The 26,218-nt window shown below is 49.6% G+C and overlaps 1 protein-coding gene across 1 annotated transcript in view; it reads left to right on the top strand.

The window, feature by feature from the left end:
* PLXNA4 (plexin A4) overlaps window positions 1-26,218 on the top strand; it is a 482,931-nt gene that overhangs the window by 61,302 nt on the left and 395,411 nt on the right. Inside the window, exon 2 of the mRNA XM_061414733.1 lies at window positions 12,508-13,759. Coding sequence (XP_061270717.1) covers window positions 12,575-13,759 — 1,185 coding nt within the window. The 5' untranslated portion in view covers window positions 12,508-12,574. The remainder of the gene's footprint in view (window positions 1-12,507; window positions 13,760-26,218) is intronic.

The following is a 26,218-nucleotide window of genomic DNA, read 5'->3' as shown; positions in this document are numbered from 1 at the left end:
GACCATTCCTGATGCCTGTAGCATCCTTGCTACTGTGATTCAGAGAGAAAGGCGTTCTTAGGAGTGACCTTGGCTGACAGGTCAACTGCTGTGAACGAAGAAGATCCAGCCTCTTCCTGAGACCGTGGAAGGAGAGAAGGGCCTTGAGAGAGAGGAGCTCGCTAGCTTGAAGCCCACAAGATGTCACTTTGTTTTCTGGGAGTCCAGGGCGAGAAGATACTGAGGCTCAGGGGAGGGGCGAATGGGTGGCTGGGGGAGCCTCCATTTTAGATGAAGATCAGACAGCAAAGCAAGCCTTCAGTCTACTTCATCCCAGGCCACACGCTTGAGGTGGGCCTGGCTGGGTCGATGACTGTCCCCAGCTTGTGGTGGGCCCCCGAGACCCCTATCTGTGATGCGAATGTCTACCCAGACCTTGGGGCAGCAAAAGTGACGACAAATACTCCCTTTGTCACAGCTTTGGGGTGTCTTGAACATCTTCCCATGATATGCCCCCATTTCTGCATATCCACAGGCCAGTGGGGACGCTCAGAAGTAACTGGGAGCTAGCCCCCCTGGACAGGGCATTTTTCACCAGCAAGACCAAGGATTGGGATGGGAGAGAGTGACCACATGGACACCAAGTCAGCTTGGGACATCTGCCCCCCAGTTCCTGGCCGGCCGTTTCCTTTAAATGAGACCCTGGAAAGAAGCTGACAATTGTGTCCTCCTAGCCCAGGCTGCTACTGAGAGTGTTGTGTTTTGAAAGCCTTGCAGCCAGACTTGGAGTAAAGAGACTCATTGCTTAGCGACTCCCCCGCCCGAGCACAGCGCCTGGAATATAAAGGACTGCCGTGGTGTAATAATAGCATTCCATATTGGGCTGCCTGGGCTTCACTGGAGCTCCCACTCGGCTCTGCTGGGAATGGCGGACTTGGCCAGGAACAAGTGGTTCTGCACCCTGGGAGGGGGCTCCCTCAAGGCCAAGGAGGGGAGACCTGGGGGAGGGGAAACCACAGATGGGGGCCTCAGGGTTCCAGCACGGACCTAATCTCTGAATGGGGGTGGCTCTCTGGCTCATTCTCTGGCAGGGGCTTCTTCCAGGCTGATTGCAAAGGCTCTGTCCATGGTAATCATGTTCCCCCAGCCCTGTCTAATAAACTGGGAAGTAAAGGATTAAGTCACTGAGCTTGGTGCTGATTTTCCCAGGGACCGGGCTGGTTGCCTGGCAGCCAGACTCTAAGCTTGGGCCTGGCTCCCCATGTCTCCCTCTCCGTACCTTTTATGCTCTTCTCTAGCCCTTCCCTGACCACGGATGGCACATTTCTCATTGCTCAAAGGAACAGAAGCACAGCGAAAGCAGACTAGAGGGATTGATCCCTGGGCTTGTGACCTGCCCCTGCTGTTGCTGCCTTCTGCTTTTGTGCTGGGTTACAACCAGGCTGACCCTTCTGGGCACGCCCCCGCCCCACCACCCTGCATAGCAGACTGTTTAGTCACAGCGCTGTGACCTCCTCCTGGGAGGACAGTTCCTTTGGCCTGACCTTTCCCCTAGTGGTAGTGATGGAATGCACTAGGACACCCACACCTGGAGTGCTCTTCCTCCCATGAATGCGGCAGTCATTTCTGAGACATAGACAAGGAGGAGGGGTAGCAGCGAAGGCCAGGACTTGGCAGTGCAGCGCACAGGGGACGCTATAACCATCGTGTCTTCTTCTAGAAGGCAGGGACAGATGTTCTATGAAAAAAATAATTCTCTGGGAAAAGAAAGAAAATCACAATTCATGGCTCCTTCTTCTAGAAACCAAGAGTTTAAACTGAGAAATGCAAACAGGAAAAAATACCAGTTACTTCCTGAAGGTGTTCTTCTGAATGCATTGATTACAAATTGGAGGAGGAATCTTACAAAGACCTTTGTCCATTTTACTATTTCGGATCAGTAGCTGGCTGGTGTTTCTTAGGTGAAATAGAAAGGGGACCTGGGCCGTGTCCCCAGTCCCCCCACTGCTCCCAGCTGCACACACATAAGGTGCCTCCTTGGTCCCAAACTTCAGAAAGACCACTTCAGAGTAACATGAAGATTTTTTGCCTCAGGGAGACACTGGCATGGCCTTCTCCCACCTCGCTGGGCTTGGTGACTTGCAGTCTGGCTTTGGGAACAAGGAGGGAGCTACTGACACTTAAAGAGGACTTTCCCTGGGGTCATGTACTCCAAGGAACAGAACCCCCCGGGTACCAGTTTCGGATTGGAACCAGCTGAGATACACTGTGTGCTGGCTGTGTTCTGTGTTCATTTGGTTGGTGCCAACTGTTGGGACACACAAGTCCACCAGTTCAGAACCTTGTCCCAGTTCAGTTCAGTTCAGTCGCTCAGTCGTGTCCGACCCTTTGCAACCCCATGGACCGCAGCACACCAGGCCTCCCTGTCCATTACCAACTCCTGGAGTCTACTCAAACTCATGTCCATTGAGTCAGTGATGCCATCCAACCATCTCATCCTCTGTCGTCCCCTTCTCCTTCCACCTTCAGTCTTTCCCATCATCAGGGTCTTTTCCAATAAGTCAGTTCTTCACATGAGGTGGCCAAAGTATTGGAGTTTCAGCTTCAGCATCAGTCCTTCAAATGAATATTTAGGACTGATTTCCTTTAGGATGGACTGGTTGGATCTCCTTGCAGTCCAAGGGACTCTCAAGAGTCTGCTCCAACACCACAGTTCAAAAGCATCGATTCTCTGGCACTCAGCTTTCTTTATGGTCCAACTCTCACATCCATACATGACCACTGGAAAAACCATAGCCTTGCTTAGAAGGACATTCATTGGCAAAGTAATATCTCTTCTTTTTAATATGCTGTCTAGGTTGGTCATAACTTTTCTTCCAAGGAGCAAGCATCTTTTAATTTCATGGCTTCAGTCACCATCTACAGTGATTTTGGAGCCCCCAAAATAAAGTCTGACACTGTTTCCATTGTTTCCCCATCTATTTGCCATGAAGTGAACTGAACTGATGGGACTGGATGCCATGATCTTAGTTTTCTGAATGTTGAGTTTTAAGCCAACTTTTTCACTCTCCTCTTTCACTTTCATCAAGAGGCTCTTTAGTTCTTCTTCGTTTTCTGCCATAAATGAGGTGTCATCTGCATATCTGAGGTTATTGATATTTCTCCCGGCAAGCTTGATTCCAGCTCGTACTTCATCCAGTCCAGCATTTCTCATGATGTACTCTGCATATAAGTTATATAAGCAGGGTGACAATATATAGCCTTAACGTACTCCTTTCCTGATTTGGAACCAGTCTGTTGTTCCGTGTTCAGTTCTAACTGTTGCTTCTTGACCTGCAATATAAGAATAAGAAATCTGTATAGATTTCTCAGGAGGAAGAATGGTTTATTTCTTGTCTGACTTGGATGTCTGTGGTTGGTCAGTGGGTCCTTCCATCTTGAGGCTCCATGATCTTGCAGGGCTTCAGAATCCTCTTTATCCAGCTGGTGAAAGGCTCTTTAGAGAACACATAGCCATTTCTTACCTGTTTTGGCATGAAAGTGTCACCATGACTCCTTCACCAGTCATGCGGTCACACCTGGAGGCCATGTGGATGCAGAGAGGCCAGGGAGACCATAGCTGGTAGGCATCTCTTATCAACAGCTTTACATCAGGAGCTGCAGTGATGGAGAAGCATACCGTTTTGGTGGATAGCTAGCTTCCTGTCCCCCTGGGCTCACCTGCACAAGAGATGAATTACCTCTAGTGTAGCCCCGTCAGGAGGATGAAGGAGGATGAAGTTCTTGGTTTCTAGGAAACCAGGTGGGACTGAGAGGTAGAGCTTGGCAGAGCTTGCCAGTGACTGTGGACAAGCTCAAAGGGGAAAGCTACAGGGTCCAATATACCTTAGCCACCAGACAGCAGGGCTACTGTTCTCTGCTTTGGAGTGTCTATAGTCCTTGACACCCAGCTCAGAACCCCACATGTGATACATATTCCATCAACATTCATTGGCCGAATGAACGAACACATCCTGACTTCCAGTAACTGGGTCTCCTGTGTTGTCTCTTTTCCTCGCTGCAGTTTAGTTTTCATGCCCAGCTCTTTCTTCTCAACATGGTCTGTGCTGAGTTCCTCTGCTGAGTAGGGAGATGGTCCTCAAGTCTAATTTGTGGATGCCAGGCAACCTATTATGATGTTCCACTTGGTGGACTGGCAGCTCCCATTGTAAACCATGTCTGAGAGATGTAGTTTCCCATTGCATTTGAAGGCATGTTTTTAATGGACAAAATAGGCTATTTAAGTAGCTACATGCCCTGGGTTAGAGTGGGTAAAGTCAGCATTGTGAGTTTGGCCTAAGTGGCTCAGCATCGAGATTTACATGGTACTTCAGTTGTAGGGGAATCCCAGCTGCAGTCTCATACACTCTTCTGTGAAGTCGTCATTCATTCCTCATTTAGTCACTCATCAACTCGTTCATTCGTAATTCATCCATCCACTCATTTATGCATTCCCAAACATTTATGACATGCCAACCATGTATCCAGCTCTGGGCTTGAAATAGAAGAGAATAGTGGCAAAAAATACATAGTAATTTCTAACCTCCAGAAGCTCATATTTTTTAGAGAAGGGGGAGCATCAATGGGCAAATATAACAGCGTTTGTGGGATGTGAGACTAACCTGAGTTCCTGCAGTAACACATGGGTGAGGGGCTGTCCTAGACCAATGCCAGGGTCAGACATGATTCATCAGAAGAATGAGGCCTTAGGGGAGGGGTTGGGGTGGTCATCCCAGGCCAGGTAACCACCTATGCAGAAGACACGGGGGTGTGGACAGGTGAAGATCCCAAGAGACTTGTCAGCATGGCCTTCAAGGCAAAGGCCTAGCAGACAGGGGAGCATTGTGATGGACTATGAAAGTCAACATGCACACACACACTCATTATATTAGCAAAATTCTAGTTTATCTCTGGGGCAGTGGGACCCAGGCATGATTACTTCTTGTGAAAGGACAATCTATTAGAGAGGATGTGGTGAGAGACACTTATTCTTTTGGCTGGAAGGCTGGATTTTTCTGTGTATGGGTCATAATTCTTTCATTAACAAGTGCCAGAACCCTCGCTGGCTTATATAAAAGGGGAATTTTTGGCTCCTGTAGCTGGAAAGTATAAGCATAGAGCTGGCTTCAGTGCACGTGATCTAGACATCTGTGTGATCACCAGGACCTGGGACTCAGGACTTTCCGTGCCCTGGCTCAACTCTGCTCTCCCGGGACTAGGCTTCCTTCTCTTCAGGGTCCCCGCCCCTCTCCAACCCCTCTGGTTACAAGATGGTGCCCAGAGTTCTTAAGCCCGCCCCTCTCCAAGGACACAGCCAATGGCAGACCTAGAATGTTTCCCTCAGCACTCCCGTCCAAAGTCTATTGCCTCCCAGAGATTCTGATCCAACCAAGTGCCCATCCCTGAACCAGTCACTGGGACCCGCCCCTGCTCTGTGCTGATTGGTTTGAGCTTGGGTGACGTGTCCTCCCCTGAACCAGGGGTGAAGTTAATTTTCCCAGAAACTTTTGGCTGAGAAAGGGTGAAGGGGTGGCTCTCTAGAGGATAAATGAATAGTAGCGAAAACAACAGGTGTCTACTGTGTCTAGCAGTGTCTTCCAATTTTTGTGTTTTGATCATGACTGTATTAGTCAGGGTTTTCCAGAGAAGCAGAAGCTCTGTGTGTGTGTGTGTGTGTCTGTGTGTGTGTAGATATAGAGAGAGAGGAGTTTATTTTAAGGAATTAGGTCATGCAATTATAGAGGCTCCAAGTCCAAAATCAGCAGAGTAGGACTGCAGACTTGAGACTCAGAGGAAAGCCCATGTCGTAGTTCAAGTCCAAAGGCATTGGCTGCAGAATTCCCTCTCCCTTGGGGAGGTCACGCTTTTGTTTGAGTCAGTCTTCAACTGATTGGGTGGCTGCACACCCATATTATAGGGGGAAGTCTGCCTCACTCAAAGTCCACTGATTCAAATGGTAATCGCATCCAAAAACCCCTCTCAGAAACATCCAGGATGACGTTTGCCCACATATCTAGGTACCATGGCCCAGTCAAGTGGACACATCATAGTTACCATGACAGTGACCGACTGCAGGAAGTAGACTTACTTCACACTCATGCATGCACTTACGTGGCTGAAACATCAGTCTCACACAAGTTTTATCCTTCCTAAATGTGACATGCTTTTATTTTTCTCCTTGATTTTATTTCATTAAAAAGAGCACATGTGGCCTGCTCAGTTGATTTCTAGACTCAGGATGGATTGTGATTTGTCTTTTGAAACGCCATCCCAGAAAACATTTTCTGGATGTTCTATTATTCCATAGCAAAGGTCCTGAGGACAAGAGGATTCTGTTCAGAGGTTCAGGGAAGTACTGTGTGCCACCGAGGAAGACCTGAAGAGATTTCCAAGTCCCAGTATGACTGGGTGTGACCCCAGCCAGGACCTATAACTACTCATGCATCTGTTTCCTTATCTGTAAAGGCTGCCTACTTACAAATACTTCTTCTGCCTAACAGGGTTGCCACGCATAGTACAGTCAGAACAAGGTAATATATATGAAAACACTTTGTAAACTCAGAAGTAATTTTGTGCAGTAATTGCTATTTTTAAACTACTCTATAATAACTTTCTTCTCTGCCACTCAAGAATCTGAGAAGATGATGCTATTTCATGAAAATTAGTTTGAGCTCTTCACCACGTGCCACATAAAACAAAGCCCCAATTTCTTTAATCAAAATGATGATCAGCTTCTAAAAATGAGTCCCACCTCTCCTGAGATGATTTAGAATTAAAATTTGATTTCAAAGAGGGGGGAAACAGCAGCGTGTTTGGGTTGGATTCAGAGTCTTTCAGCCCCACCTTCCTGAGCCTTTCTCATTCTTCCTAGTTCCTGAGTCCTTCAGGGCCATTTGGGGGTGACTCGGCTTCATTATTTGCCTTGAAGCATCTGAACTGGGCTGAATGCCACCTCCAATACTTGGTTTTTCAAATCAACCGAGTGATGACCCGAGAGAGAAATGGCAGATGGGACCTGGAATCTCAGTGGGGGTTTCCTAGGTCACATCCTCACTTACCAGGATTAAATCCAGCTTTGCCAGGACGGACGGCCTCAGGCAGCCTTGGGCGGGGGCAGGTGGGCAACTCTACCCACCTTTGGGTCTGGCACTGGGCTGGGAGGGCTGCAGTTGGTTCACCCCTGGGTGGCACCGGGTGGGGTCTCTGATGAGGCAAGCTGGGGCCCTCCACATCCCTAGAGCTCACATCCCTACCTCCCCCATTCTCTTCCATTTCTCTTATTTGTTTTCTAATCAGTCTCTTTCGTGGTGTGTGAAATGAGAGGCTGGTTATTCCTATCACACGTTATTGTTTTCTGTGGGTTCCCCCCTCTCCAGGCGCAGTAATTTCGCCGTCCTCAGATGAGGGTGACGAGTGTTTGAGATGCATAACTGTGTCTCATTTCAGTGCCTAATAGAAGATGGGGAATGAGGCCTGGCACCTTTCTGCTCAGTAAATTTATAATTACAGGCTTCCTCGTCTCGCCTCTTGCAAACCAGAGAGCTGTTGATTGGCTTGTGGGCCCGTGAGTGGGTACAGTAAGGCAGGGCTGTGGCAGGCACGCTTTCCTGGTGCTCAGCAGGTTCCAAAACAGGGACTGTTGACAGTTCCCTCCAGAAGGCTGGTGGCTGAGGCCTGACCCGCACCTGCCTGTCTGGAATGAGGATTACCAACCCTGCTGGAATTTGGCTGTTGGCAGCGGTGTTCTCAGAGCTGCAGTAGCCAGCAGAGCACATGGCACCCATACAGCAGGCTCCTCCAGACAAAGGCTGAAGGGGTTCAGGTAAAGTCGGGAGACAGGCCAAGGGTGGTGAGAAGAGCCCTGGATTGGGAGTCCAGGGACTTGAGCTTGACCCCATCCCCACTGTGAGCTCACTGTTTGACCTCCTGCAAGTCATTTAACGTCTGTGGGTCACAGCTTTCTTGTCTCTAGAATCAGCGGTTGGAATTGTCCAAATGGATCATCTCTTTCAGATAAACTTCTAGATTCTGATACTTAGATGTGCACAGGCAATTCACAATGAACCATCCTGACCCCTCATCACTTACAGAGGTGGTACCTTTGGGTATTTTTTGATCCTAGTCCCTCTAATCTTGTTAAAGTCTTGTCAACAACAACAACAACAACACAGCAACATCCACAACAACCCACACATAAGAAACACTTACTTGGGGCCGGGAGAGACTGTGTGCCAGGCACTTTCCTGTCATTATTGCTTTTAGAAATAAATACCTGTGCCTGCCTGATGGGCGTTACCTGTGAAGTTATGCCCTGCGGGTTCCAGGGGCTTTGCTTTGCCCCTACAGAGCTAGGAGAGGTATTGCTGGGTGATGTATTGGGATTTCTGTGTGTGGGAACTTAACATGGATTAAAATGGACTTTCAGGACTTCTCTAGTGGTCTAGCGGTTAAGACTTCACCTTCCAATGCAGGAGGTGCGAGTTCAATCCCTATTTGGGGGGCTAAGATCTCACATGCCACATGGCCAAAAAAACAAAGCATAAAACTGAAGCAGTGTAACAAATTTGATAAGAGCTTTCACTGGAAAGAATCAAAATTTAAAAATAAATAAGTAAATAAAATTGACTTCTGGGGGCTCTGGAATTGCGCTTTCCTAGAAAGAGGACAGCTTTTGTAGTACTACAATGCTGGGCTTCACCTGAGCTTTCCTGGTAGCCCAGTCAGTAATGAATCTGCCTGTAGTGCAGGAAACCCAGGTTCGATCCCTGGTTTGGAAAGATCCCCTGGAAAAGGAAATGGTACTCCATTCCAGTATTCTTTCTTAGAAAATCCTATGGACAGAGGAGTCTGGTGGGTCTCAAGAGTCAGACACGACTTAGTGAGTAGACCACTACCACCACCAACGCTGGGTTTCAGCCTCAGCTCTGCCAGCTTATGAGCCATGAGCCATGAGCCATGAGCCATGAGCCATGTGCTCTTGCTGAGCTGGCTTCCTCACCTGCAAAGCAAATCAAACACTTCTGACCCCAGCCAACAGGTGTCTGATGAGTGAGGTCATGGGTGTCCTAGCATTTGGCTGGGGCCGGGGGTCCTGTAAGTGATACACAGATGCTGATGCTCCTCCTCACCTCCAGCCCTCTTCCTGCCAGCCAGAAAAAGGTCTTGAGTCTCCCTTCCATGTCAGCTGTGGGTCTGGCGCTGTGGACGCACCAATGAACAAGGTACCCCCTGCTCCCAGGGAGCTCTCACAGGCCTCAGCTCCAAACTCAGTTCTTTCAGCAAAGGTTAAACCAACAGGAGCATGGAGGTCCTTTCTGGAAGCAGGATCTAAGCTCTTCCCAAGTTTTTTCTCCGACACCGTGTATTTTAGTCTCAACCTCCCAGGGACACCTTGACAAGGTCCTGGCTCCCTTTCTCACCCTATGTCCTTCTGACTCTTACGAACTGTGTTTTCCAGACAGACGCCTCCTGGTGTGCACCCTGAGGGTGCCCTCGCTGTGGCTCCAAGGACCCCTCCCCAGGGAGGCCCTTCCTCTCCAGCTCTTCAGGTCCTCTCAAAGTTCAAGGCTCAGCCCAAATGCCCTGGCCTCGCTGAGGCATCCTGCAGCCTTCTCCTTGTTCCCCTTGCCCCAGGTTAGAGGTCAGCTGTACTCATCTGAGCTCTTGAAGTCCATCATCTAACATTCCATCATCTGAGTAACTGGGGTTCTGGCGGTATCCACCCCCCTGACTCAGGGTTCTTCCAGGGCCTGGTCCAGCCTTGGCCATCCTTGGATCCACAGTATCTTGCTCATTTGGAATGTGCCCTGAGCGCATGTTTGCCTTGTGGAGGAAGAGATGAAGGTCATCTGCTCACAGGATTGCTGTTGGTCCTGAGTGTGCTGTCTGCCAGTTCCCCTCCTCTGATGTTTTTTTGAGAAGATTTGTGGTTTTCACTGGGACCTTTGCTGACAATGTCAAGTGTCTGTTTAACTTTCTTCTTTCGTCTCTTGTTTATTCGCTCAGTTGTGTCCAACTCTTTTGGACTCCATGGACTGCAGCATACCAGGCTTCCCTGTCCTTCACCATCTCCCAGAGCTTGCTCAAACTCATGTCCTTTGAGTCAATGATCCCATCCAACCACCTCATCCTCTGTTGCCCTCTTCTCCCCCTGCCCTCAATCTTTCCCAGCATCAGGATCTTTTCCAATGAGTAGGCTTTTCACATCAGGTGGCCAAGATATTGGAGCTTCAACTTCAGTATCAGTTCTTCCAATGAATATTCAGGGTTGATTTCATTTAGGACTTTGCACTCTCTCTGCTTGGGATTTCCCTGGTGGCTCAGATGGTAAAGAATCTGCCTGTAATATACGAGACCTAGGTTCGATCCCTGGGTCGGGAAGGTACCCTGGACAAGAGAATGACTACCCACTCCAGCATTCTTTCCTGGAGAATTCCATGCACAGAGGAGCCTGGTTGGGCTATAGTCCATGGGGTCGCAAAGAGTCTGACATGACTGAGAGATTAACAGTAACTAACAAGTTGCTTGGAATGGGGGATGGGTCTTTGGCTCAGTCACCTACCTCTTCCTATCAGCTTGTTTCTGAGTTATTTGGGCAGGGACTGGGGGGAGAATGAAAGAAATTCCACAGAGGTGAGATGTCCCTGAATAAGACGTAGGCCATTCCTTCCCAGATTTCTCCCAAACTGGAAGAAATATGAAAAGCCATTTTCTGGAAATGCATGCCAAAAGGCATCTTGAATAGAAATGAATGAGACCATTAGGATGGAAAACTATATTGTTCCACAGGGAGTTGTTTATTTATTTATTTACTTGACCATTTCTTAAAGCATTTGTTCTCTGCCTTTAATGAAAACCTCTCAGAGGAGGCCTCACTATGGGCGGCAGCCAAGATCTGCCTCATTAAAATGACATCGAGGCTCAGAGCTGGGCAGTGGACCCAGAGGACCGGGTTGCTGACACGCAGTGAAGGGATCTGGGATTTGGGTTGTTAATTTGGCCTCTTGCACGGACCAGCAGGGATTGGGGTGGGGGGGAGGGGCAAAGGAGAACCTTCCCCTGCAGTAGGTGCAGACCCAGGGGGCTGGAGCTGTAATGGACAGCCCCCGAGGAAGGGTTGTTTGAACTGATCTGTTGTGTATAAGCCGTCACTGGTGGACATTCCCATCTGTGCCCGGCTGGGGTAAACTGAAATGGTTTAGCAGGACAATACGAGAGCATGGACCTCAATTAACCTTTGTGCCAGTGACCTGATTTGCATGTATGATGTTTCCATGCACGTGTGAGTTGGGCTCTCTTGCTTTTTTTAAAAAATGAGTCAGTTTATTCAAGTATAGTTTTATACATATATAGCATTTCAAAACATTTATTTTTGGCTATGCTGGGTCTTCGTTGGTGCGCATGGGCTTTCTCTAGTGCTGGTGAGCAGGGGCTACTCTCCAGTTGCCGTGCATGGGCTACTCATTGAAGTGGCTTCCCTTGCTGAAGAAGCATGGGCCCTGGGTGCAAGAGCTTCAGTAGTTGCGGCGCAGGGGCTTAGTTGCTCTGAGGCACGTGGAATCTTCCTGGACCGGGGATCAAACCCATCTCCCCTGCATTGTTGGCAGGTGGATTCTTAACCACAGGATCCCCAGGGATGTCGGATGACCTTTACTGCTTTTACCTGTGCATCTTGGATACCTGCCCTCCGCTCTAAAGTGGGAGTGTCGGAGATTCTTACATCAGGAGGCTGCTAGTTAGGGTCCTAGTAGGAAACATCCTACATGCAAATCAGGTCATTGGCACAAAGGTTAATAGAGGAGCTGTTGACCAGGTGCCTCCTCAGAGGCAGGGCGGTGTTTAGGGCCAAAAACACGGAGGCCCTTTATCTCCCCTAGGACCAAATGGAGGCAGATAGGAGGCAATCCACAGACTCCGGGGATGGGGAGGCCGAATACACGCAGCCCACCTCCCCTCTTCTGAGCCTCTCCCCTTCCCACTGGGTTTCTGCTGATTATCCTCACTCTGCTGCACCTAACTCAGACCAAGGAACCTGCACATGTAAGGGCTCCTGGGCACAGAGAAGGGAAGAGAGCAGAGCTAGGTGTGTGTGTGTGGGGCGGGGAGGGGCAGGTGGAAGATACACAGCACTAAAAATTTGTTCAAATGAAATGAGAGTCCCTGGAAGGTGCTGGACAGTGACTGATGCACAGTCAGGCATTCTGTGGGCAATGACTATCATCATCAACATTATCATCATTATTACCACCACCATTATCACTGTTGCTACCATCGCTAGTATTATTACTAGTACTACTACTGACATGCCCACCTGCTGCCACTAGCTTGGGCTGACTCATACATGTATGCTGGGGACCAGCCCCAGCTTCCCCCCTTGAAGATCTATTTCAGTGTGTGCAGGATGCTTTGAGGGCCCAGCCAGACAAGCTATGGGGTGAAACTAAGACTCGGCCTTTGTCATCAGCATCACCTCTTTCCTTTCCCCCACAGGGAGCCTGCACTCCTCACGTGACACTGCTGTGCCCAGTGCCCCGTGCCCCAAGGACGCGTCTCTGAAATGAAAGCCATGCCTTGGAACTGGACTTGCCTGCTCTCCCATCTCCTGATGGTGGGGATGGGCTCCTCCACTCTGCTCCCCCGGCAGTCGCCCCCACCTTCCCAGAAGCGGTCTTTCGTCACGTTCCGCGGGGAGCCCGCCGAGAGCTTCAACCACCTGGTGGTGGATGAGAGGACAGGGCACATTTACGTGGGCGCCGTCAACCGGATCTACAAGCTCTCCAGTGACCTGAAGGTCCTGGTGACCCACCAGACGGGGCCGGACGAGGACAACCCCAAGTGCTACCCGCCCCGCATCGTCCAGACATGCAACGAGCCCCTGACCCCCACCAATAATGTCAACAAGATGCTGCTGATAGACTACAAGGAGAACAGGCTAATCGCCTGTGGGAGCCTGTACCAGGGCATCTGCAAGCTACTGAGGCTGGAGGACCTCTTCAAGCTGGGGGAGCCTTTCCACAAGAAGGAACACTACCTGTCGGGGGTCAACGAGAGTGGCTCCGTCTTTGGGGTAATCGTCTCCTACAACAACCTGGATGACAAGCTCTTCATTGCCACTGCTGTGGATGGGAAGCCTGAGTATTTCCCCACCATCTCTAGCCGGAAACTGACCAAGAACTCGGAGGCAGACGGCATGTTCGCATATGTCTTCCACGACGAGTTTGTGGCCTCGATGATCAAGATCCCTTCGGACACTTTCACCGTCATCCCCGACTTTGATATCTACTATGTCTACGGCTTCAGCAGCGGCAACTTTGTCTACTTTTTGACGCTCCAGCCTGAGATGGTGTCTCCCCCGGGCTCTACCACAAAGGAGCAGGTTTATACGTCCAAGCTTGTGAGGCTTTGCAAGGAGGACACAGCCTTCAACTCCTACGTGGAGGTGCCCATCGGCTGTGAGCGCAGCGGGGTGGAGTACCGCCTGCTGCAGGCTGCCTACCTGTCCAAAGCCGGGGCCGTGCTTGCCCGGACCCTTGGGGTCCGCCCAGAGGACGACCTGCTCTTCACCGTCTTCTCCAAAGGCCAGAAGCGGAAGATGAAATCCCTGGACGAGTCGGCCTTATGCATCTTCATCCTAAAGCAAATCAACGACCGCATTAAAGAGCGGCTGCAGTCCTGCTACCGGGGCGAGGGCACGCTGGACCTGGCCTGGCTCAAGGTGAAGGACATTCCCTGCAGCAGTGCGGTGAGTCCAGGGAGGACCTGTGGGCCTGGAGGGCACAATGAGGAGGCCCAGGCTGTGGCCTCCACAGGGTGTGAACCACCTGTCCCGTTTTGTAGATGAGACAAGTATATCCCACCTCTGGGGCTCCTTAGGCTCCGATCATCACCAGCTCAGGCATGCTGTGACCACTAGCACTGAGCTTATGAGAGTCAGAGCCGGAGCTGAATGTAGATTTCCTATCGGCACTTTTCTCTGTTCTGATTGGCTCACTGGCTGAAAGAGGAGGGGCTAGAATAGGCAGGAATTGTATGCTGTACATTCCGCGTGGACCAGGCATTGTTGAAGGCTGCATTGTGTGTGCTGTGATGCCAGATGTGTACCCACCTTCTTCTTTTTTTTTTAATTAATTTGATTTATTTTAATTGGAGGATAATTATATTACAATATTGTGATGTTTTTTGCCATACATAACATGAATCAGCCACAGGTATACATGTGTACCCCCAAACAATCCTGAATCCCCACCCACTTCCCTCCCCACCATATCCCTCCAGATTGTCCCAGAGCCCTGGCTTTGGATGCCTCACCTCGTGCACTGGTGTACCCACCTTCTTACCAACCACACCTGTTAGTCACCCTTCTGAGCATAGAATAAAACCATTGGGTGATGGGTGGGGAGAGCTTAGAGTAAAACCACTACTGGGAGTAGGGGAGGCAGTCATTTCACATTTGGAGTAGATGTAGAACTTCTGAAGAGGTATGTTTTTAGCCCCTTGTGTCTTTAGGAAATGGCAAAATAAGATCAGAAGGAATAGGATGAGAGTCCAGTGAACACAGATGAAAAACAGAGCTTGCTTAGAAAACTGCATTTGTTAGGCATCTTCTGTGTGCACAGTTCCATGGAGGAGATATGTCACAATGTCCAGAAGCAGCCACGGAGCGGTGCTGGGTGACAGAAGGGCTGAAGGAAACTGGAGGAAGGGGAGAATGAAGGGTTGGTTTGGGAAGCCTGCCCAGGGTCCTGATGGACAGACGACCTCAGGCTGCTGGGTGACCGCAGGTGCTGCGGGCTACACAGACTCCTGCCTCTCCCAGCCTAACCCACTTGTGACCCAAAGTGAAAAGCACCTGCCTTTCTATGGCTTGACTTCTGTTCATCTTCATGGTTGTTTTTTCTCAACCACTCTTCAAGTGACTTGGAAGGTTCAGCTATTGGCATCTTCTATGCCCTGTGTCACTCTCCTTTCCCTTTTTCCTATTTATTGTCCATTTGAAAAATTATGAACCTTGTTTGAGAAAACCTATCCCATAATATTAGTGTAGGAGAAGAAAAGTCAGTTCACTCATCAGGTAGAAGCATTCAGTTGTGTGGATGTAGTTCTTTTTTTTTTTTTTTGGATGTAGTTCTTGACTCCTAGTCAAACTTTGATGGAATCCCATATTAGGACAGGGTATTTGGACTGATTTAAGAAGTGCAAGTTTCGTTCATAAAGTGTGGCTGCTTGCCAAGCAGCCCTCAGAGGGCACTGGCACCCCACCCCCAGCATGTGGTGAGGTCGTTCCTCGGGGTACTGGGATTTGGGGTGATGGCAGGGGAGAGGAAGAGAAAGAAGGAACTCACTTGCCACCCAAAGTTTGTCTTTGGTGCCCTAGCATTTAGGCTCAGGCTGTTTTCTAGTGATGCATTTTCCAGAGGCTGAAATTATAAGATGTCATTTCTTCTTGGAGGTCCTGAAAAGCCAGGAGATGCCCCTAGTGTCACAAAGGGAATTGAAGAGGCATTGAAGAGGCACCATGAGCCAAAGAAGGAAGCAACACATTGAGGGGGCTTGAGGCCAGGGAATGGAGGGGACTCCCTTGTATCTGCTGAGCACTAGAGACTTTGGTTTGGGCAGTAGGTGATCCACTCAAGAATCTATAAGATGGGTTTATGGGCTTCCTGGGCTGTGGACTGCTCCCACATGAAGACAAGGAATGACAGGCCAGATGCTGTGCTGTGTGTATGTTTATTACACACTCAGATGTAGGTCCCTGGGGGAAATGCCCCAAGAGTGTTTCCACGGGAAGGTGCTCAGAGATCTCCCAATCTGTATCTTTGTTCTGAGGCCCGACAACTTGAGTGAGTTGCACTAAGTCACATATTTTGTGTATGCATGGCAGAGACTGCATTTGAGGAGAAAACCCTTGCCTCTCACCACCACGCTTGCACACACGCCCACACACACCTCTATACACATGCATTGCATGTACACAAGAAATACCCCATGAGCTCACACACATGCTCCTTGTGTTAGAAAATAGTAAGTTTATGCTGTGTGCTTACTTAACAGCTAGTTCTTTTGAGATTAGAGGGGTTGGCTATTTTTGCTGCAGAAAACTTGCTCCTAGCCTGTCTTTTGGGGCGATGCTTTTGGGAGTAAAATCAGCGGTGGGGATCAGCCTGACTGCCCACAGGCAAGCATTTGTCTCGCCCTTGCTCCCTGCCACAGCACAAAAAGCAGAGTTCATCATGGGGAGTCTGCAGAGCTGTAGGTCCTAACATCCGCCTGGTGGCCTTGGAGAGAACAGAGGAAAGGCAGCTTTGCAAGACAGGCTAATGCCAGTACTGGGACTAATGGAGCCAGATAACAAGCTTTTGATTTTTCTTTGGGCTTTAATTAGCCTTTTCAAGTTTGAGGCAAGTTCAGGGTTGAGAGCAGAAAGGAGGAGGCCAGAAACTCCACACAGGGCTGGGGCTGTCTCCCCAGCCAGTCTAAAAGACCACACTGGCTTTTAATGCACAGTATCAGTTTCTTTTGATTCAGCCGATGCTCGAGTTACTTTGCTCTGGGGCTAGGCTACGCTTCTTTTGGCCTCAGCCCAGACCACACAGGTTTCACCCGCCTCAGCCAGGCCAGGCTCCTGAGCATTCCCATTGAGGAGCCCTCTCAGGGACACTGTTAGCAAACCCAGCTTTTCCCCGCACTCTTCATTCTCAAGGCCATTGCATTCCTTTCCCTTATGCCTTCTTACCTTGAGGCAATGAGGGATGGGGATGGGACGAATTATAGAATTTTGTTTTGTTTTGTTTTGTTTTGTTTTGCCTAGAGTCTGGGATTCCCTGGAGGCCTGAGAAGGGAAACACAATCTCAGATGACCTCTGTCCTGTGACATTTCAAGCAGGAAAGTGGAGGAGGGGTGTGTAAGGTACAGGAGGCTGACTTTAGGACTTATGCTTTGTAGGATTGGGGTCCCCTGTAGGTTTTGTCATAGTTACAGCTCAAAGAGCTTACAAAGTGGTTCATTTTAAAATTGAGATGAAATTGACATGTAACATGACACTAGTTTCAGATGTAGAGCATAATTGTTCAATATTTGTATATATTGCAAAATGATCACTGCAAGAGTCTAGTTAACAATCCATCACCGTACGTAGTTACATGTTTTCTTATGATCAGGACTTTTAAGATCTATTCTCTTGTGGCATTGACATATATACACTGCCATGAGTAAAATAGCTAGCTAGTCGGAAGCTGCTGCAAAGCACAGGGAGCTCAGCTCAGTGCTCTGCGATGACCTAGAGGGGTGGGATGGGGGGCGTGGGAGGGAGGCTCAAGAGGGAGGGGATATATGTATACATTTAGCTGATTCATATAGTACAGCAGAAACTAACGCAACATTGTAAAGCAATTATACTAAAAAACAAACCTCTACTCTGTTCAGTTCAGTCACTTAGTCATGTCTGACTCTTTGCAACCCCATGGACTGCAGCACGCCAGGCCTCCCTGTCCATCATCAACTCCCGGAGTTTACTCAAACTCATGTCCATTGAGTCAGTGATGCCATCCAACCATCTCATCCTCTGTCGTCCCCTTCTCCTCCCACCTTCAATTTTTCCCAGCATCAACATCTTTTCCAATGAGTGAGTTCTTTGCATCAGGTGGCCAAAGTATTGGAGTTTTAGCTTCAGCCAGTCCTTCCAATGAATATTCAGGATTGATTTCCTTTAGTATTGACTGGTTGGATCTAGTCCATGGGACTCTCAAGAGTTCTCCAATACCACAGTTCAAAAGCACCAATTCTTCAGTGCTTAGCTTTCTTTATGGTCCAACTCTCATATCCATACATGACTACTGGAAAAACCACAGCTTTGATTAGACGGATCTTCGTTGGCAAAGTAATGTCTCTGCTTTTTAATAAGCTGTCTAGGTTGGTCATAACTTTTCTTCCAAGAGCAACTGTCTTTTAATTTCATGGCTGCAGTCACCATCTGCAGTGATTTTGGAGCCCCCCAAAATAGTCTCTCACTGTTTCCACTGTTTCCTGATCTATTTGCCATGAAGTGATGGGACCAGATGCCATGATCTTAGTTTTCTGAATGTTGAGTTTTAAGCCAACTTTTTCACTCTCCTCTTCCACTTTCATCAAGATGTTCTTTAGTTCTTCTTTGCTTTCTGCCATAAGGGTGGTGTCATCTGGGTATCTGAGGTTATGGCTATTTCTCCCAGCAATCTTGATTCCAGCTTGTGCTTCCTCCAGCCCAGCATTTTTCATGATGTACTCTGCATATAAGTTAAATAAGCAAGGTGACAATATACAATGTAGATATACTCTTTTCCTGATTTGGAACAAGTCTGTTGTTCCATGTCCAGTTCTAACTGTTTCTTCTTGACCTGTATACAGATTTCTCAGGAGGCAGGTCAGGTGGTCTGGTATTCCCATTTCTTGAAGAATTTTCCGCAGTTTGTACTCCCTTAGCAGCTCTCAAATATACAACACAGTGTGTACATGCTAAGTTGCTTCAGTTGTGTCTGACTCTTTGCAACCCCATGGACTGTAGCCTGCCAGGCTCCTCTGTCCATAGCAAGAATACTAGATTGCCATTCCCTCCTCTAGGGGATCTTCCCAACCCAGGGATTGAACCCATATCTCTTTTGTCTCCTGAATTGGCAGGCAGGTTCTTTACCATTAGCACCACCTGGGAAGCGCATACAGTATCATGAACTGTATCACCATGCTCTACATTACATCCCAGGACTAATTTATTTTATAACTGGAAGTCCATTCCTTTTGTCCAGTGACTCGTTTTTAATGCACTCTTGTCCTAATTCCTTGAGCTAGAATACTTGTCACATGGTGCTCTTCAGGCTTTTCTGGTCTCTTCCATTTCCTGGGATTCACATTTCTTCCCCTGAACTCATGCCTCCAGGACTCCGAGCAGGAAGCAGTATGAACCTGAGGACCCACCTCCTCACCAGGTCCCTGCTGTATTCAGCTGTACTCAGGGAAGATGAGGTCCGAGGGCCTGCATGTGTGGGGCATCAGTGGAGCCACGTGTGGCCCATAGCCTGGTGACTAGGTGAGAGGACAGACTTTGGGCTGGAAATCTAGAGTCTTGATCTGTAGGGAGCAACCTGTTGTCTTTACTCTTGGAGAACCAGGGAAGTCTGGTTGAGCCCCCATCATGGATAAGGGCCAGTTGGCGAGAAGTGGCTTCCTCATGGGATTGTGTCCCAGTGAATGTCAGTGCATGTTGCAAATGCAAATCCCAGAATGGGCATCAGGTGTAGAGGCTGGGGAAGCAGCCCGGGCGCTTGCTGGTGCTTGGGGAGGGCTGGGTAGGGGAGGGGAGAAGAAACTTCTGCCTTTGCCTTCTGGCCCATTCCTTATTGGGTCCTGGTTTTTTTCCCCCAGCCTGGATGGAAAGAGGTATCCAAGAACAAATGGGCTGGTATCTGAAAATTGCTCTAAGGACCTCAGGAGGGCCTCAGCAGAGGATGGGTCCTAGAGGGATCGACCAGGCCTCCTCCTAGTGTGTCTTAGGATTTGGGAGACTGTAGACCAGCCTAACACCCTTTGCTGGTGAGCATCCAGGGTGAGCATCCAGGGTGAGGGTTAAAGATGGCGGTGTAATTTCTGTGTTTCTGCTACTTAGCACTGAGATGGTCTCTATCTTTGGTCCCTTTAAGGGCTACTGCCTGGTCTCCCCACACCCTCTTCTGTCTGCAGTTGGGGTGAGGAGCTCATAGCCCGAGGCTATTGTCATATCCCATGACCTGAGCAGGCCAAGGTAACAGCTCTCAGTCGCTTTCTGGGAGCACCAAGAATCCTGACCTGGAGTGAGGCCACCAGGCTGGAAAGTGTGCTGTTGGGCTCCAAGACCTTGTGTTCTTCGTGGGTAGAGAAGCCGGGCATCCTACTGCTCCCCAGGAATGGCTATCTACACCTCCTCACCCTTTCTTCAGCCTTCCGGGGTCACCTACAGAACACTAGCCCTTCTGCCTACAAATGAGTTATTGAATGGATGAAATTTTTATTAGGCCCTTGGCAATGTACTCTCTCCTGGCTGATGCCAAGAATCATGAAATGACATCAGTCTCTAGGAGCCTAAGAGTCCAGAAGGGAGATGCCTCCAAGCAGGTCATTATAGCCTCTGTGATGGGATCAAGGGCTGTGGCCCTGGGAATGACCATCACTCATGCCACTTAAGTCTTCCCTAAGTTTGGAACCAGTTGAGAAGTGGGTGTAGGAGTTAGGCAGCATCAGCTTTAATGCTGAGAAGGCTGGATGGGGCAGAAAACGTCAGTCTCCAACTCTTTGTGACCCCCTAGACTATAGCCCTCCAGGCTCCTCTGTCCATGGAATTCTACAGGCAAGAATATTGGAGTGGGTTGCCATGCCCTCCTCCAGGGGATCTTCTGAACCCAGGGACTGAACCTGGGTCTCCTGCATAGCAGGCAGATTCTTTACTATCTAAGCCACCAGAACTCAGCTGCTTAATCTCCGCCTCCAAGGCTTGAACTTAAGTGACCGTCCAATAGTAGACATTGGTCCATGGGGCAGAAACTATGACCAGAATTCCCGCTTCACCCCTGTCTAGCCTCCAAGCAGAGTGTGTTGGCCTCTGAGCCACCTGGCAATCCCACTGGAGTCCTTGTGGGGCCTGACAACATATAAAGGGCTTCATCACCTCCTTTTCTTCTCCCAGCAGTTCTGTAGGATAATAGGGAAGGCAGACATCCCATCTAGTTGAGGAAATGGAGGATCGGAAAAGTCAAGGACTTCACTGAAGGTCATGTAATTGGTGGAGCAGAACCTTCTATACATCCTAATTCTCAGCCTGGGGCTCTTTCCACTGGTGTTTCTCGATAGGGCCGTAGTGGGACCTGGGGCAGGGGGATGATTGGTGGTACTGGGCGCTTGTGTTGCTGGACTATAGAGCCCTACATGCCCACGGGACTCTGCAGTCACTGCAAAACCAGGAAATCCCTCCCGTTTCCTGGAGCCCCTGTTTGAGACCTGTTGCCAGACCAGGCATCTTCTCAACTTTGGGGTTGACTTGCCAGTCCCTCTCAGACTCACAGAGGCACTCGGACTGAGCTTTTCATTTTTAACCCCAAGCTTCACTTCACATCAGCAGTGGAGGAGAACCCACTGGTGTGTGCCGTCACTCTGACTCACCACTGCTCTCGCAGGGCAGCCCTGGGAGGGGACAGGGTCACTCCCTGGATGCGGGCTGGCCTCCCTGCCCGGCCTGGATGGTCACTCAGTGAGGTCTGGCGCCTGGGATCCTGACACTCCACCAGAGTCTGTATCCGGAACGGCCAGGCAGCCACCCCAGGCTCCGGGGGCTGGATTGTGCCCATCTGCTCGGGCTGTTTTCTTTTCCTGTCGGCAGGAAGTGCGGCTCTGACTAGATGGGTGTATCCTGTTGTTTATGGCGCAAGGCAAGTCTTTCTCTTTCTGCTCAGCTGAAGTCCTCTCTTAGACCATAATCTTCTGCTCCTGCGTGCCCCTCATCCCTCCTTCCTCAGCTCTAATACATTCAAGACTCACTCACACACACACGCACACACACATGCACACACACACACACACTGGGACCCAGCCCATATGCCACACTCAAGTCCCCCTGACAGCACACATCACAAATCTCCTTTCACATAGGTGCAAGCCCTCACCCCTCACAGCCCCATGATCCCTTCTGGTTTAGCACTGGGGGCCTGCCACGTTACAACTCCAGTCATTATAGATTCAAGCTTCTTCCCCCTCCCCACGAGAAGGCTTCTGTCTCAGGTATTCAGGTGAAAAGGACACCTACCTCTTTCTCTTTGGGAGAAAGCATTTGCAATAAACGTTACATCCCGGCCAAGAGCATGCAGGGCTTTGGGTCCCTGATGGTGGCCAAGCTGTAGGTGATGAGCTGGACCTGGTGAGAGGAAGGGGCTTGAAGCTGGCCTCCTAGGCTGGGTGTGACTTCCTAGGAACCACTCTGGAGCCCATCGGGCCAGCAGGGAGGGTGATGAGATCCAGGAATCAGGCCTGCAGATGTTAACACAGACACCTGGCACGGCCACAGGGTGGGGTTTGCCCAATGGGGGATTAGGGCATGGGGCAGTCTTGCCATGTCTTCACACTGAGATCCTGACCCTGACTTCATGAAGCCCCCAGAGGTGTGCACTCTGGTGCACACCCACACGTGCACACACATCCTCTCTGCCTGGATGTCTGACTCACACTGCCTGCCCCCTGTCTTTTCCCTCTGTTGCTCTCTCTGCTGTGCTTCACTTTCTCACTTACACTCATACTCTGTGCAAGACATCCCTGAGGCTCCCCGTTTCTGTGATGGATCCTCCCCCACACCCCACACCACACACAGCAGCTCACACCGCAAGTACAGCTATGTATCCACACCCGTGTACACACACACTTGTGCACACACACCCCTAGACGGTGTGCAATGGCCCAGCCCAAATCAGCAGCCGAGCCTCTCATTCGGTCAGCACACAGACCAGCCTCTCATTCGGTCAGCACACAGACCAGCCCGACTTATCCATCCAGTTCTGCCTTTCCTTCAACTCCTATCATCCTCTCAGGGTGGCGTCTTGGCCAGGATGCTGGCCTGCGAGCTTGGGTCTTTGAGTCTCAGCCAGGTCCATCTCATGAGAGGTCACTGAGCTGGTGAGCGGTTTCCCTTTTGCTTTGAATCATACATTTCATCTTTTAGAAGGAGGCGATAAAACCATATCCCTTTAATAAAGTATGCCGAGACTCCTAGGGAAAGAGAAATACAGAGACATTCATAAATGATGATAGACACAGAACACCTTATATTTGTAGAACACTGAAATAGCTCATGGCATCATCTGTATAGTCTCCTTGGGTTACAGTAACCACCTGAGGAGACAGAAAGGGATTTCATAATATTGCTGTGCTTTCATACTTAAAGTTTTTTTTTTTCTCCACCGATGTCTGCTTTTGAGAAATTTGGGCTGTGCCAGACCCAGATGTTATGTTCGGAATCCCAGGCCTGGAGCGTGCCCACCCGCCTTCCCTGCCATCCAGCACATGATATGAATACAAAGTCAAGGCCTTTGAAGGAGAGGAGACGTTTCCAGCTAGATCCTCCCTGCGGTCACCTTCCTGTGCTCCTCTGGTTTTTGTAAGGCAGAAGGGAATGGCTCCACGTTGGCACACGGCGCTGGCGTCACCTCATTTACAAAGTTAGTGGAAAGAAGGAAAAAAGACAACTCACGGAGTTCTCCATTCAGTCCCTCAATTTACATATTTTTTTTTAATTTTTCCTAGTGAATTGGGCCCCGCATGCCTTCCGCATATATGAAACGGCATCAGCGGGGGGAGAAGAAAGCCTGCATCTTTTCCCAGTCTCGGTGTCATTACTGTGTCTCTGTCAGTGTTCCAAAATATAATGGGATTTGTTTGGCTGATTTATCCTGCGTGCCGGCAACATTATCCAGACCCACACTCGGGCCCAAGGAGCGAAGAGGGGGAAGATGCATGGCAACGAGACTGGGGCTAATAAAATTTATTCCTCCTAACAAGGGAATGACCTCCTCCGTAATTCAGCCTGGCGAGCGGGGCCACTGCTTCCCAGTGCCGGCCAGAAAACACACAAACTTAATCATTGTGGTGTGCCCCGCTCCAATTACCGTTCCGGTGGTGGCTCAGGTTGTCTGCAGTAGACAGGGAGAGCAGTGGGGATGTGGAATTGATGGTCTGGGGACGGGGAGGTGGCTCTTGGTCCTTGACAGGCAGTCGCTGGGGACCTCTGAAGCTTAAGGTACCCAAGGAAAGGGACGCACATGCGGGTTTTGCTTGGTGCCATTCCAAGGCCTTCTTCGGTCTTTCCCAGGGGTCCAGCTTTGGCTTCTGCACTGAACCCATCGTGGAGGTTACCTGCAGAACTGGACTAGTGGAGTTTCATCCTTGTTTCTCTTGCTTGGCCAGCCTGAATCTCTGGTCATGGTGTCCTGGCCCTCTGCTTACCCAGAGGGAGGAACCTGGGGCTCTCAGCAGCTGAGCTAATGAGGAGAAGGTCAGGGCTTTGATCCCTGGGGTTCCTGACTTGGAGCTGCTCTTTGCCTGCCATGCTCAGCAATTCCTAGGAGGGGTGCATTGCTATGGCTCGCCATTGGTTACAGCCTGGAGTGGGCTTAGTGTTCCTCTCTTGGGAAAGCAGCTCAAATTAGTGGCATTAGTTGCCTATTAGAAAGATAACTTGTTATCATGATGAGTGAATGGCCACTTAGATGACCCGTGTTTTGGTACCCATCTCTGTGAGATGCTTAGAAACAGGGCACATAGCTCGTTGGGAATCTCGGTGTGATTCATTGGGCTCTTTTTCCAACCCCAAGACACTTTTCACAAAGCCCCTTCGATAATGTGTTGGTCTAACCAGGTTACTGTGACTGCGGTTTGCTGGCTTCCTCTCTCTTTCTCTGCACATTTACTTCTCCTTCAATCTCATTGAAAAAGACACAATAAAGAGCCGTTCTGAGATAATGTGTTAGTAACTAAGTGGATGAGGTCTCCTTCATGCTCTTTTCTTGACATCTGGGCTCACGGCCGAGGTGTGGGGCCAACCTTTGCCTCTACTGGGGTTTCTCTGGCTCTGAAGTGAGTTTGACTGCCTGGGATCAGCCTGGGCCCTGGGCAGAGCTTCAGACAGGGTTAGAAAGTATGAAAAAGAGGAAAGTTTATGAAAAACAGTAAGCAATCGTAGGGCGATATTGTCTGAGTTTTTGGATCTCTTTGTTTTAGAAACAAGTGCTCAAGGCACATGGGAATATTTTATGGTGAAACAAGCTTTCTGATGAGAGTAACCTTAAGCCAACCAGAACCTCCCCATGAGGTTCCTGCCTCCCTGAGGACTCTCCCTGCTTCCCTCCCTGCCTGCTGTCAGAGGGCACACAGAGTCGTCTCCAGGGATAGATACGCTGTGGGCATCAGAGCCTGGCACATCTATGAATGCCGTGGGGTCAGCGGTTCTATTTGAGATCTGGCCCCAATAAGTGGGGATCATTACTTTCCTGCACTGCAGAGATATACAGCTAGAGTCTGTATTTAGACATGAGCTACTGTACTTACCTGATCAATATCTCCCTTTATAAAGGAATCCCGCATGTGTAATTCACCTAGTCCCTGTTTCCTGTGGAGCTCTACTCTGGTCAGCTCCCAGTATATGTGTGTGTGTGTAAGTGTATTAATTAGTGGGTACATGTTTGGGGCCGCTGAGCATGAAGAATCTAAAGACCTTTACTCTTCCACATCAACAGGCACCTCTTTTTCTTCTAACTTGTGTTTATTTTCTAAACTTCAGCTTTCCTCTCCTTAGGGACAGGTTGGCCCAGGAAAGGAGGAAGCCCACTCTGATGACTGGCCAAGGGCCTCCTCCAGACAGGAGGTTTGGTTTCTCCCAGAGATCACAGAAGGGCAGGAGGCTTTTCCTGGATGGTAGCAAAAGAAGTCAGGCCTGTCCCTCCAGCAGCTTCTCTCATCCTGTCATGTTGAGAGACCAGTTCCCTGATCCTGGTCCCTTTGGTGCCACCCTCCAGCACCCTAGAGGAAGCCTCTATGTAATACCACTTTTTTTCCCTCCCGACTGGGAATTGGGGTTCTGGTATCTATTTCTCAGTACCTTGATAGAACACGAGAGGTCATTTTTCTCTTCTGTAAAATGGGGCTGTTCAGTTCTAAGCTCTGGGGTCAATTTCCTCTGAAATTGTACAATGTGTGAAAGCATGGCCATGCCCTGTCCTGGATGGAGAACCCACAATTGACCCCCAGTGTTGCCTCTTCCTTGAAGCCTTACTGCCCCCCTCAGCAGTCATGGTCCCACCCTCTGTCCCTCCAGCCCCGGTGCACAACTGAAGCTGGGCATACATGGCCTTGTCTAGTCATGGACCTGGTCTGCAGGTCCTCTAAGCCATCTTTCTATTGTTAGGTCCTTACCTGCTGCTTGGTGCCTAGTAGATCCTCCTAAACTCTCTTAAGCAAAGTAATCAGCGAGGAACAATAAATACTGCTGTCTTCATTTAGTGCCTCAGTGTCCTCTAGTGGCAACGGAGAGCTCCAGTAGCACAAGAGACCAAAAGTTGGATGGAAAAAGGCCTGACTGAAGGCCCCACAGTGGGTGAGCCTGGGAAGGTCTCAGATGCCTTCTTCCCCATAATGGTCCAGCCTCCTAGCTTTGGGGGTGGG

Source organism: Bos javanicus, chromosome 4 (genome assembly GCF_032452875.1).
Source record: "Bos javanicus breed banteng chromosome 4, ARS-OSU_banteng_1.0, whole genome shotgun sequence".
NCBI lineage: Eukaryota > Metazoa > Chordata > Mammalia > Artiodactyla > Bovidae > Bos > Bos javanicus.
This window is presented reverse-complemented; position numbering and strand designations above follow the sequence as displayed.